General features: G+C 42.7%; 1 protein-coding gene across 2 annotated transcripts in view; it reads right to left on the bottom strand.

Annotated features, from left to right (window-relative positions):
- The window catches only part of LOC311110614 (mitogen-activated protein kinase kinase kinase kinase 3-like), a 73,502-nt gene that overhangs the window by 33,648 nt on the left and 26,194 nt on the right, over window positions 1–13,660 (bottom strand). For both annotated transcript variants that reach the window (XM_084153135.1, XM_084153136.1), the window contains exon 2: window positions 4,181–4,238. In XM_084153135.1, the coding sequence (XP_084009261.1) occupies window positions 4,181–4,238 (58 nt within the window). The remainder of the gene's footprint in view (window positions 1–4,180; window positions 4,239–13,660) is intronic.

The following is a 13,660-nucleotide window of genomic DNA, read 5'->3' as shown; positions in this document are numbered from 1 at the left end:
ATAGACACACAGCTTTAGTCGAAAAGTATCTTTGTCCAGTAGACAGACTAGGTTGCTACCTCACTAATCTACAGCTGCATCTCTTAAGAGGATGCCATCAAAATACTCACAAGGAGATTTCGTCCACTTGAACTGAAAAACGGACACAAGGATGTTATCTTGTCAATTTAGCCTAATCCTCTTTGTGATGCAAGAATGCTTCATGTGCTGAACATAATTATATTTACAGTGTGCAGCAAAAATAAAATCATGCACTCAAACAAGCTTTCTGTGTGGGAGGAATGTAATCCAACTGTAGTGGTAAAGATATGCATGTGTATTGCATACAACGCACACAGAAACACACGCACACATTTAGGTGGCAGCTTGGAAGTGTCTGTTGTTGTTTGCAGATTGAACATTCTATGGACACTACGTGTGCTGCATGTTATTTCTGTTAGGCTCGCGAGCTGTGCTCTAGAATGATCGGAATGTAGCCTAGCAGCGCGCATTCACTTCCATTAAAGGGCTTTGAAAATTACACTCAAAAACTCAAATTCAACAGAAAAGAAACACTTTAGAGGAGAGGTAAGGGGTATGAATGATGATGCTCATAAATCACAAGCAGAAACAAATTAATGTTTATAGTTCCATCTAATTCATTAATTCAGTGTACTGTGAACCAACATCCAGGCAGAAATCATGACTGATGAGAGAACCATAAAAAGGCATTCATTGGACTGTTAAATTGTAAAGACGGAGACAAGACGATGGCCATGTCTGAATACCCATACTAGCGTACTACATACTTAAACTGCATGCTATTTACTCATCGTCACATGCTATTTAGCACGTACTGTTTAGTAAAAAGTATGCAGTATGCCACAGATTGACTGAGTAGGTGGGGCGGGGCCGAGTTCGGGTGGATTTTTCCAAATTCAAAAGACTTGCATCGCATTAACCAGCCTGATAATAGCTCATTTCCAATTTGATTAATTTCTCTAAACTCTGAACAGAATATGAATGGAGTTATAGGCCTACTCAAACTGGTTATAGGCAGACGATCACATTCGACCTATACAGTGGTATAGGGGGGCACCGCCCCACCTACTCAGTCAATCTGTGGCATACTGCATACTTTTTACTAAACAGTACGTGCTAAATAGCATGTGACGATGAGTAAATAGCATGCAGTTTAAGTATGTAGTACGCTAGTATGGGTATTCAGACATGGCCATCGTCTTGTCTCCGTCTTTACAATTTAACAGTCCAATGAATGCCTTTTTATGGTTCTCTCATCAGTCATGATTTCTGCCTGGATGTTGGTTCACAGTACACTGAATTAATGAATTAGATGGAACTATAAACATTTAGTTTGTTTCTGCTTGTGATTTATGAGCATCATCATTCATACCCCTTACCTCTCCTCTAAAGTGTTTCTTTTCTGTTGAATTTGTGTTTTTGAGTGTAATTTTCAAAGCCCTTTAAAAAAGGACTGAAGACAGAAACAGATAATTTGTTTCCATTTCAACATATTTATTAGTGAAACCAAAGTGCTGTAACATATAGAAATCAAACAGTCTAGTACACACCAAAACTTTTCAAATGTTCAAATCAAAAGGCTATAGCACAGAAAAACGTGGACAGTCGGGTGCATCGTAAATTCAGAACTGCTGGACAGCAACATAATAAACTAAAGCACTGATCATTGGGAAGGAGATCAGAATGGCTGCCAAGGCTTGATCCATAAATTAAATAATTAAATAGGTAGCCTACAAAACTAAAACAATCTGTTCAATTCAAAAGGCATGATTAACATGACATCAATAACGCAGCCACATCCCGAGTCCCGGTGCCAACACATTCAGACATCTAAAGATGGTTCAGTATTTAGTTTAAAAGCTCAGACGAAGGACAAGAGAACAATAAACACCTTTTAAGTGAGAAAACAGAAATCTACTTTGAGTATCCCTTCTTTCTTTTCTCTCCCAAACTCTTGAGCGTGCCGTCTTTAGCCAACTCTCTTGCTATCTCTCTCAGAATGACCTTCTTGATCCAAACCAGTCAGGTTTCAAGACTGGTCATTCAACTGAGACTGCTCTTCTCTGTGTCACGGAGGCTCTCCGCACTGCTAAAGCTAACTCTCTCTCCTCTGCTCTTGTCCTTCTAGACCGGTCTGCTGCCTTTGATACTGTGAACCATCAGATCCTCCTCTCCACCCTCTCCGAGTTGGGCATCTCCGGCACGGCTCACTCTTGGATTGCGTACTACCTGACAGGTCGCTCCTACCAAGTGGTGTGGCGAGAATCTGTCTCCGCACCACATGCTCTCACCACTGGTGTCCCCCAGGGCTCAGTTCTAGGCCCTCTCCTATTCTCGCTATACACCAAGTCACTTGGCTCTGTCATATCCTCACATGGCCTCTCCTATCATTGCTACGCAGACGACACACAATTAATCTTCTCCTTTCCCCCTTCTGATAACCAGGTGGCGAATTGCATCTCTGCATATCTGGCAGACATATCAGTGTGGATGACGGATCACCACCTCAAGCTGAACCTCGGCAAGACGGAGCTGCTCTTCCTCCCGGGGAAGGACTGCCCGTTCCATGATCTCGCCATCACGGTTGACAACTCCGTTGTGTCCTCCTCCCAGAGTGCAAAGAGCCTTGGCGTGACCCTGGACAACACCCTGTCGTTCTCCGCTAACATCAAGGCGGTGACCCGATCCTGTAGGTTCATGCTCTACAACATTCGGAGAGTACGACCCTGCCTTACACAGGAAGCGGCACAGGTCCTAATCCAGGCACTTGTCATCTCCTGTCTGGATTACTGCAACTCGCTGTTGGCTGGGCTCCCTGCTTGTGCCATTAAACCCCTACAACTCATCCAGAATGCCGCAGCCCGTCTGGTGTTCAACCTTCCCAAGTTCTCTCACGTCACCCCGCTCCTCCGCACACTCCACTGGCTTCCAGTTGAAGCTTGCATCTGCTACAAGACCATGGTGCTTGCCTACGGAGCTGTGAGGGGAACGGCACCTCCGTACCTTCAGGCTCTGATCAGTCCCTACACCCAAACGAGGGCATTGCGTTCATCCACCTCTGGTCTGCTGGCCCCCCTACCTCTGCGGAAGCACAGTTCCCGCTCAGCCCAGTCAAAACTGTTCGCTGCTTTGGCACCCCAATGGTGGAATAAGCTCCCTCACGACGCCAGGACACTCACTCACCACCATCCAGAGACACTTGAAACCCCACCTCTTTAAGGAATACCTGGGATAGGATAAAGTAATGCTTCTACCCCACCCCACCCCCCAAAAAAAACATATTGTAAAGTGGTTATCCTACTGGCTATAAGGTGAATGCACCAATTTGTAAGTCGCTCTGGATAAGAGCGTCTGCTAAATGACGTAAATGTAAATGTAAAAAATTAAATAAAAAATACCTTGTTTTCTAAGATGTAGCCTACGATGCAATACTTGATCATTTTAAGGATAACAAAAACTACATCTGAACACCACCGCAGAAGCTTCGGGAATCTTCCCAATTAAGTAGCCTAGTTTTGTTGTTTGGCTACTTGAAGAGAACTAGGGCCTATAACTTGCAGCCCACCTGGAAAAGTGTGCATCGAATTCTACTAGATGAAGTGCCGAAATGAGTATAACATCCTGGCATTTAAACCATACTCGATTTTCGAAATGTCGCATACTATTAAACATTCCATTTTCGCATACTGCGTCATGCGTGACTGCGTTGATTTCGGTAGCGCATCCCCATATCTAATTGATCAGCTGTTGTCAAAGCCGAAATGAGTATGACATCTGGGCATTGAAAGTATACTTGATTTTTGAAATGTCACATACTATTAAACTACATTTTTCCCCATACTCAAACGGCCTACTGTTTAGGATGCAACTATGGGTATTCGGACACGGCCCTTGTCTTTCTAAGGGATAAATAGATTCAGCGGCTGGTGACAGAGGAAGATTAACAAAATAAACATTTGATTATGTCTCTGCAACAGAAGACGAGACGGCCTACTGTAAAACGGGTTTGTAAAAGACTGGAGAAAACCAGGGAAACGGTGGATGACAGACATAAGATAAGAGAGGAGAGAAAGGAGAAGGGGAGGAAGGAAAAAGGGACAAACGGAGGAGGCGGGAGAGGGAAACAGTGATGACACACGGCAAAAAAAGGAGAGCTTACCAGGTTCAAGTTTAATAACTTTAATGGCAGCCAGTTCCCCAGTGTTGACATTACGGGCCTGGAGGAGAGAAAGAGCGAGAGAGCATTTATTAGCCAGCTGTCAGTAGGAGGGAACATACTGGGGTTTAGAGAGGACTGGTCTCTGTCAGGCCAACACTGTGTTTAAGCCTGAGAAAGGGTAGGCTAGAGCAGTCAGTAGGCTGCTACTGTAGGATAACATTGCTTAACTGCTAACTGGCCTTACAGGCTAACACTAACACATGTATCCAAAGTATTGTATGATAATAATATAATAATAATACATTATTATTATAATAATACTGAACTTATGCCAGTATATTTACAAAGAGATTCATAAACAAATACGTTTGATGGATATTACTGAAGATGAATGAGTCGCCTTTGAAAAGCAAATAAGATCATAAAGACAATGCATTTTGCATCATCATGATGATGTGGCAGGTAGGGGTGTAACGGTTTACCAAACCCACAGTTCAGGTACGTATTGTGATTTTGGGGTCACGGTTCGGTTTCGATACAGCGGGGAAATTAAATTCCAGTCACAATGCTCAGCATTCACAATGTTCCTGGCATTGTCTGTTGTGACAGGATTGGTATGTTGGGCCTCAAGTTTCCACTGATGCTGCATTTGTAACCATGTGGTAGGTGGGAATTTACCTGTTGTGAAGTTGTAAATATCAGTTGGATACATTCATGTGATTTGAACTCGTTGAGAAACGGAGATTGGCTAATGGCCAACAAGCAGTGTCAACCATAAATTAAAAGTACACCTATCATGCGTGTAAACAAATTAGAGTTCAAAACCCACATTAATAGATTGCTTTTTATAAATACTGTTTTGTTGTTGCATTTAACTGCCGTAAATGCTGTTATAGAGGCCATTTCCTTAGTAGGTGAAGTCAGAGGTCACCATGTGGGAGAAGTCAGAGGTCACCATGTGGGAGAAGTGGGTGCTCAGGATGAAATGGGTGCAAGAGGGAAGTTCGTAATGTGGCTTGAGCACTTTCACAAATTGCCGAAACCCCCTATTCTCACCGAGAATGGGCGCATATACGCGCCTATAAACTAAAGACTGTAAAAAATATAAACATAGCCTACCTATCACACTTCTAATTTCTTTGGCTTGGTTAGAATCAGCTGCCAAGGGTTGCTTCAATGCAGAGGGAAATTATGTTGTGTTGTTGTCTCTGCGTTTCAGTCTTGCTCCGCCGTAAATGTGTCAACATATCTGAGTCGTTGGCAGCTGCATAGGCTATTCTTGTTGAGCGTGGCGACATACTGTTAACGTTTTATCCACAACTTTTTCCATCGCTGTTGTAATCTACTGGGAAGCCAAAATGTTCCCAAACTGGAGATATAAACGATGATTGAGGATCCTCCAATTCTGGTTTATCGACCCAACCATTCGCTATCGTACAAAACTAGTTCCCAGTTGCGCTTCACAAAATGACAGTTTGAAATGCGGCAATTATTACAACGTGCCTCTAGTTGTTTTAACGGAATAGTCCAAAATAAAAAAAAATCAGTTCAGATTTACCTAAGAGGCACAGGCCTACAATGCAGTGTTGGTATAGCCTATATGCCTAGTGTTATATACTGTGTGTGTGTATATATATATATATATATATACACACATTTCATTTTTTATGTATTCATTAGGGTTCACAGTGCTGACCGAACCGAATGGTTCTTTAAGAATAAATGTACCGTTACACCCCTAGTGGCAGGTGACACTTTGCTTCTTGAAAGTCCAATATCTTGAAAACTTGACTGCTGACATGCAAAACATTTTGGGACTGTATCAGCATTGGAGTAATGAAAAAAAGAATCAAGAAATTAGTTTGAGTGGATTTTCCCTTTAATCTGTGAGCAGTTAACAATTCAAACAGTAGCTTATTGCATTCCAACCATCAGACTGAGAATGAAAAATATGAAAAATTAACCCTCACAGAGATGGAAACAGACTGAAAACATTGGCATTCCTTGAGACTAAAATTCAAGGAACATTTCTTCCTCAGTACAATCTAACATGGTGACTGACTTGAACTCATCCATCTCCTTATATCACAGATCTAACCCACTTCAAAACACTCCCTTTGACTAGGACTCATCAACACAGCACACCACATTAGGCTAGATGACTCACTCTGTCAGTCTTTTCAGGCGATCTGTCTAAAGTGAGTTGATTGAAATCTTGTGATGTTTTGATGAGCAAAACTGATATCAGATGTTATTCCCCTATCGCCCATCCTGGTTTAGGCCTAATGAATTTAAGACTGGACACAAACACTAGATTAGAGTTCATTTAGAAACTGCTTGGACTCAGGAAGGAGGACTATCTTATCAACCTTGTAATATATACTACCGGTCAAACGCTTTAGAACACCTACTCATTCAAGGATCTTTCTTTATTTTTACTATTTTCTACATTGTAGAATAATAGTTAAGACATCAAAACTATGAAAAAACACATATGGAATCATGTAGTAACCAAAAGTGTTAAACAAAACAAAATATATTTTATATTTGAGATTCTTCAAACAGCCACCCTTTGCCTTGATGACAGCTTTGCACATTCTTGGCATTCTCTCAACCAGCTTCACCTGGAATGCTTTTCCAACAGTCTTGAAGGAGTTCCCACATATGCTGAGCACTTGTTGGCTGCTTTTCCTTTACTCTGCGGTCCGACTCATCCCAAACCATCTCAATTTGGTTGAGGTCGGGGGATTGTGGAGGCCAGGTCATCTGATGCAGCACTCCATCACCCTCCTTCTTGGTCAAATAGCCCTTACACAGCCTGGAGGTGTGTTGGGTCATTGTCCTGTTGAAAAACAAATGATAGTCCCACTAAGCCCAAACCAGATGGGATGGCATATCGCTGCAAAATGCTGTGGTAGCCATGCTGGTTAAGTGTGTCTTGAATTCTAAATAAATCACAAACAGTGTCACCAGCAAAGCACCCCCATACCATAATACCTCCTCCTCCATGCTTTACGGTGGGAACTACACATGGGGAGATCATCCGTTCACCCACACCGCGTCTCACAAAGACACGGCGGTTGGAACCAAAAATCTCAAATGTCAATTTCTCGTGTTTCTTGGCCCAAGCAAGTCTCTTCTTCTTATTGGTGTCCTTTAGTAGTGGTTTCTTTGTAGCAATTCGACCATGAAGGCCTGATTCACACAGTCTCCTCTGAACAGTTTATGTTGAGATGTGTCTGTTACTTGAACTCTGTGAAGCATTTATTTGGGCTGCAATGTCTGAGGCTGGTAACTCTAATGAACTTATCCTCTGCAGCAGAGGTAACTCTGGGTCTTCCATTCCTGTGGTGGTCCTCATGAGAGCCAGTTTCATCATAGCACTTGATGGTTTTTGCGACTGCACTTGAAGAAACATTCATTAAGTTCTTGACATTTTCCGAATTGACTGACCTCCATGTCTTAAAGTAATGATGGACTGTCATTTCTCTGTGCTTATTTGAGTTGTTCTTGACATAATATGGACTTGGTTTTTTACCAAATAGGGCAATCTTCTGTATACCCCCCCCCACCTTGTCACAACACCACTGATTGGCTCAAACGCATTAAGAAGGAAAGAAATTCCACAAATTAATTAACTTTTAAGAAGGCACACCTGTTAATTGAAATGTATTCCAGGTGACTACCTCATGAAGCTGGTTGAGAGAATGCCAAGCGTGTGCAAAGCTGTCATCAAGGCAAATATAAAATATATTTAGATTTGTTTAACACTTTTTTGGTTACTACATGTTTCCATATGTGTTATTTCATAGTTTTTGATGTCTTCACTATTATTCTACAATGTAGAAAATAGTAAAAATAAAGAAAAACCCTTGAATGAGTAGGTGTTCTAAAACTTTTGACCGGTAGTGTATGTCGAACAGCTCCCTCATCGGTCTTCTGCTCTGACAACTCTTCATTTCACAGCCCATCCGCTCCATCTCTCTGACACTGATTGTCCATTTCTGTTTCAGTCTCCAACATCAAGGTCACGTTCTGGAAGGTCCCACATACTGAACTATAACTGTCATGAATAGAGCTGACTCCTGTGATGTACGCTACATGTCAGAGAGGCATGTTTATTCTACATGATATTTCTGAACGTTGCACAACGTTGTTGTGCCATACTGAAAGCGGCTCTGTCATCATCATTCAAGCTAGCTAAGCTCAATCATTTTAACTTTCCTTCCCCTCTCCTCACCCTCCCCTCTTCTTCCTCCACCAGTCTCCTCACTCTCCCCTCTCCTCCACCAGTCTCCTCACGCTCCCCTCTCCTCCATCAGTCTCCTCACTCTCCCCTCTCCTCCTTCCTCCACCAGTCTCCTCACTCTTCCCTGCTCTCTTTCCTCCTTCAGACTCCTCACGCTCCCCTCTCCTCCTTCAGCCTCCTCATGCTCCCCTCCTCCTTCCTCCACCAGTCTCCTCACTCTTCCCTGCTCTCATTTCTCAACCAGTCTCCTCACTCTCCCGTTCCCTCTTGGAAGCTGATCCTTTGATGTTGTACATATCCTCTTAGGATAGCTCCAGAAGGCCAGCACTGTGCTGCAGTATCCAGATCAAGTCTTATCAAACATCACACGGGGACTGGTGTAACCGGTGTGAAATGGCTAGCTAGTTAGCGGTGCGCGCTAGTAGCATTTCAATCAGTGACGTCACTCGCTCTGAGACCTTGAAGTAGCCGTGGCTTTTGTGGAACGATGGGTAACGGTGCTTCGAGGGTGACCGTTGTCGATGTGTGCAGAGGGTCCCTGGTTCAAGCCCAGGTAGGGACGAGGAAAGGGACGGAAGGAACACTGTTACACTGGGAGCTGACCCCGCTGCAAGCGGACTCCTGTTCACAACATTCCTCCTAACAGTGTTCACTTCACTCTACTCATTACCGAGTGTGGGTGCGTGACAGGGCAAGCAGTAAACCCTATCAGCGCTCTGCTAACATCGCATGGGAACACTGAGCAAGTCAATCGCAGGGTCAGAGGTCAGCCAGCACCATCACTGGGGGGCAGCATTTAAATATAATTAGCATCCTGCATACATGGCATGCTCCCAGCACCAGAGGAGAGAGAACAGCGTGAGCACCCAGGAATACTGATCAGTGGACTAATTACAGGAAAGCAAGTTACAAAGCCAAAGCTAAAAAGCCTGACCTGCATGATGTATAAAGATAAATCGACGACTTCAGTTTTAATGAACAAGCATGATCAAAATCCATCGCCTAGGCTATATTATAATTGTATGATACACTGCCAATATAAATGAAAAAAATATCTGACAGACTTCTTTATTTTATGGCAGTACGATGTTAAGAACATTATAAATAAGCATGATGAGGATGCAGTGAAAAACTGTGCCAAACACAAACACACACACACACACACACAGTCTCCAGGTGGAGCTCACAGCACGATGGCTCAGATCTGGGCCAGACGACAGAGTGGAAATGGAACAAACAACCACAGGGACTGGACTCCTAGAAACCACTATTTTCACTTACAAATAACACATATTTAGGCTATTCATTATAGATCTACTACTTCCTGTTCTTAAAAAAAACGACAACTATAACCATAAATAAAGTTAACACATGATAACATAACCTAGGCCTAATGGTCATTGTCAGACAAGGGAAAAGACACTGCAATCTGCGATGTGCAAGATCTGTTTCTAAAAACATGCACAGTATTAGTGTGCTAGTGGGGTAGAAATAGTGGTGGAATAATACATGAAAAGCATGAATAAAATATATGCGGTCTCAGAATGCTGGGTGGAAAAACTGAGTTTAAAGGACGCATTTCCTCCACAGAGTTCTGGCTTTTATAGAGGCTGCACAAACTGCAGACAGGAGTCAGTTCTCTCTGCTCATCCATTCTATCATTACAGAATCAACTCCTTAGTTGAGTGAGGCTTCACCGTCAACCTAAACCAGCACTGGCTGTTAACTTTAAATCCTGGTAGCAGGCCTATGTTGGGATGCAGCATATCCTCCCTATAACAAAGTACAGTATATTGTACACCTTTTCCATAGCTACTATATATACACAGTGGTGAGAACAAGTATTTGATATACTGCCGATTTTGCAGGTTTTCCTACTTACAAAGCATGTAGAGGTCTGTAATTTTTATCATAGGTACACTTCAACTGTGAGAGACGGAATCTAAAACAAAAATCCAGAAAATCACATTGTATGATTTGTAAGTAATTAATTTGCATTTTATTGCATGACGTAAGTATTTGATCACCTACCAACCAGTAAGAATTCCGGCTCTCACAGACCTGTTAGTTTTTCTTTAAGAAGCCCTCCTGTTCTCCACTCATTACCTGTATTAACTGCACCTGTTTGAAATCGTTACCTGTATAAAAGACACCTGTCCACACACTCAATCAAACAGACTCCAACCTATCCACAATGGCCAAGACCAGAGAGCTGTGTAAGGACATCAGGGATAAAATTGTAGACCTACACAAGGCTGGGATGGGCTACAGGACAATAGGTAAGCAGCTTGGTGAGAAGGCAACAACTGTTGGCGCAATTATTAGAAAATGGAAGAAGTTCAAGATGACGGTCAATCACCCTCGGTCTGGGGCTCCATGCAAGATCTCACCTGGTGGGGCATCAATGATCATGAGGAAGGTGAGGGATCAGCCCAGAACTACACGGCAGGACCTGGTCAATGACCTGAAAAGAGCTGGGACCACAGTCTCAAAGAAAACCATTAGTAACACACTACGCCGTCATGGATTAAAATCCTGCAGCGCACGCAAGGTCCCCCTGCTCAAGCCAGCGCATGTCCAGGCCCGTCTGAAGTTTGCCAATGATCATCTGGATGATCCAGAGGAGGAATGGTAGAAGGTAATGTGGTCTGATGAGACAAAAATAGAGCTTTTTGGTCTAAACTCCACTTGCCGTGTTTGGAGGAAGAAGAAGGATGAGTACAACCCCAAGAACACCATCCCAACCGTGAAGCATGGAGGTGGAAACATCATTCTTTGGGGATGCTTTTCTGCAAAGGGGACAGGACGACTGCACCGTATTGAGGGGAGGATGGATGGGGCCATGTATCGCGAGATCTTGGCCAACAACCTCCTTCCCTCAGTAAGAGCATTGAAGGTGGGTCGTGGCTGGGTCTTCCAGCATGACAATGACCCGAAACACACAGCCAGGGCAACTAAGGAGTGGCTCCGTAAGAAGCATCTCAAGGTCCTGGAGTGGCCTAGCCAGTCTCCAGAACTGAACCCAATAGAAAATCTTTGGAGGGAGCTGAAAGTCCGTATTGCCCAGCGACAGCCCCGAAACCTGAAGGATCTGGAGAAGGTCTGTATGGAGGAGTGGGCCAAAATCCCTGCTACAGTGTGTGCAAACCTGGTCAAGACCTACAGGAAACGTATGATCTCTGTAATTGCAAAAAAAGGTTTCTGTACCAAATATTAAGTTCTGATTTTCTGATGTATCAAATACTTATGTCATGCAATAAAATGCAAATTAATTACTTAAAAATCATACAATATGATTTTATGGATTTTTGTTTTAGATTCCGTCTCTCACAGTTGAAGTGTACCTATGATAAAAATTACAGACCTCTACATGCTTAAGTAGGAAAACCTGCAAAATCGGCAGTGTATCAAATACTTGTTCTCCCCACTGTGTGTGTGTATGTATGTATATATATACAGTGGGGAAAAAAAGTATTTAGTCAGACACCAATTGTGCAAGTTCTCCCACTTAAAAAGATGAGAGAGGCCTGTAATTTTCATCATAGGTACACGTCAACTATGACAGACAAAATGAGGAAAAAAATTCCAGAAAATCAAATTGTAGGATTTTTAATGAATTTATTTGCAAGTTATGGTGGAAAATAAGTATTTGGTCAATAACAAAAGTTTCTCAATACTTTGTTATATACCCTTTGTTGGCAATGACACAGGTCAAACGTTTTCTGTAAGTCTTCACAAGGTTTTCACACACTGTTGCTGGTATTTTGGCCCATTCCTCCATGCAGATCTCCTCTAGAGCAGTGATGTTTTGGGGCTGTCGCTGGGCAACACAGACTTTCAACTCCCTCCAAAGATTTTCTATGGGGTTGAGATCTGGAGACTGGCTAGGCCACTCCAGGACCTTGAAATGCTTCTTACGAAGCCACTCCTTCGTTGCCCGGGCGGTGTGTTTGGGATCATTGTCATGCTGAAAGACCCAGCCACGTTTCATCTTCAATGCCCTTGCTGATGGAAGGAGGTTTTCACTCAAAATCTCACGATACATGGCCCCATTCATTCTTTCCTTTACACGGATCAGTCGTCCTGGTCCCTTTGCAGAAAAACAGCCCCAAAGCATGATGTTTCCACCCCCATGCTTCACAGTAGGTATGGTGTTCTTTGGATGCAACTCAGCATTCTTTGTCCTCCAAACACGACGAGTTGAGTTTTTACCAAAAAGTTCTATTTTGGTTTCATCTGACCATATGACATTCTCCCAATCCTCTTCTGGATCATCCAAAGGCACTCTAGCAAACTTCAGACGGGCCTGGACATGTACTGGCTTAAGCAGGGGGACTGCAGGATTTGAGTCCCTGGCGGCGTAGTGTGTTACTGATGGTAGGCTTTGTTACTTTGGTCCCAGCTCTATGCAGGTCATTCACTAGGTCCCCCCATGTGGTTCTGGGATTTTTGCTCACCGTTCTTGTGATCATTTTGACCCCACGGGGTGAGCTCTTGCGTGGAGCCCCAGATCGAGGGAGATTATCAGTTGTCTTGTATGTCTTCCATTTCCTAATAATTGCTCCCACAGTTGATTTCTTCAAACCAAGCTGCTTACCTATTGCAGATTCAGTCTTCCCAGCCTGGTGCAGGTCTACAATTTTGTTTCTGGTGTCCTTTGACAGCTCTTTGGTCTTGGCCATAGTGGAGTTTGGAGTTTGACTGTTTGAGGTTGTGGACAGGTGTCTTTTATACGGATAACAAGTTCAAACAGGTGCCATTAATACAGGTAACGAGTGGAGGACAGAGGAGCCTCTTAAAGAAGAAGTTACAGGTCTGTGAGAGCCAGAAATCTTGCTTGTTTGTAGGTGACCAAATACTTATTTTCCACCATAATTTGCAAATAAATTCATAAAAAATCCTACAATGTGATTTTCTGGAATTTCTTTTCTCAATTTGTCTGTCATAGTTGACGTGTACCTATGATGAAAATTACAGGCCTCTCTCATCTTTTTAAGTGGGAGAACTTGCACAATTGGTGGCTGACTAAATACTTTTTTTCCCCACTGTATATATATATATATATATATATATATATATATATATATATATATACACACACATATTATTATATTTTCTTCTACATTGTAGAATAATAGTGAAGACATCAAAACTATGAAATAACACATATGGAATAATGTAGAAACCAAAACAGTGTTAACAAATCAAAATATATTTTATATTTGAGATTC

Source organism: Coregonus lavaretus, assembly GCF_964263955.1.
Source record: "Coregonus lavaretus genome assembly, chromosome: 36".
Lineage (NCBI taxonomy): Eukaryota > Metazoa > Chordata > Actinopteri > Salmoniformes > Salmonidae > Coregonus > Coregonus lavaretus.
The sequence above is the reverse complement of the archived record's forward strand: the minus strand, read 5'-3'. Positions and strand labels throughout refer to the sequence as shown.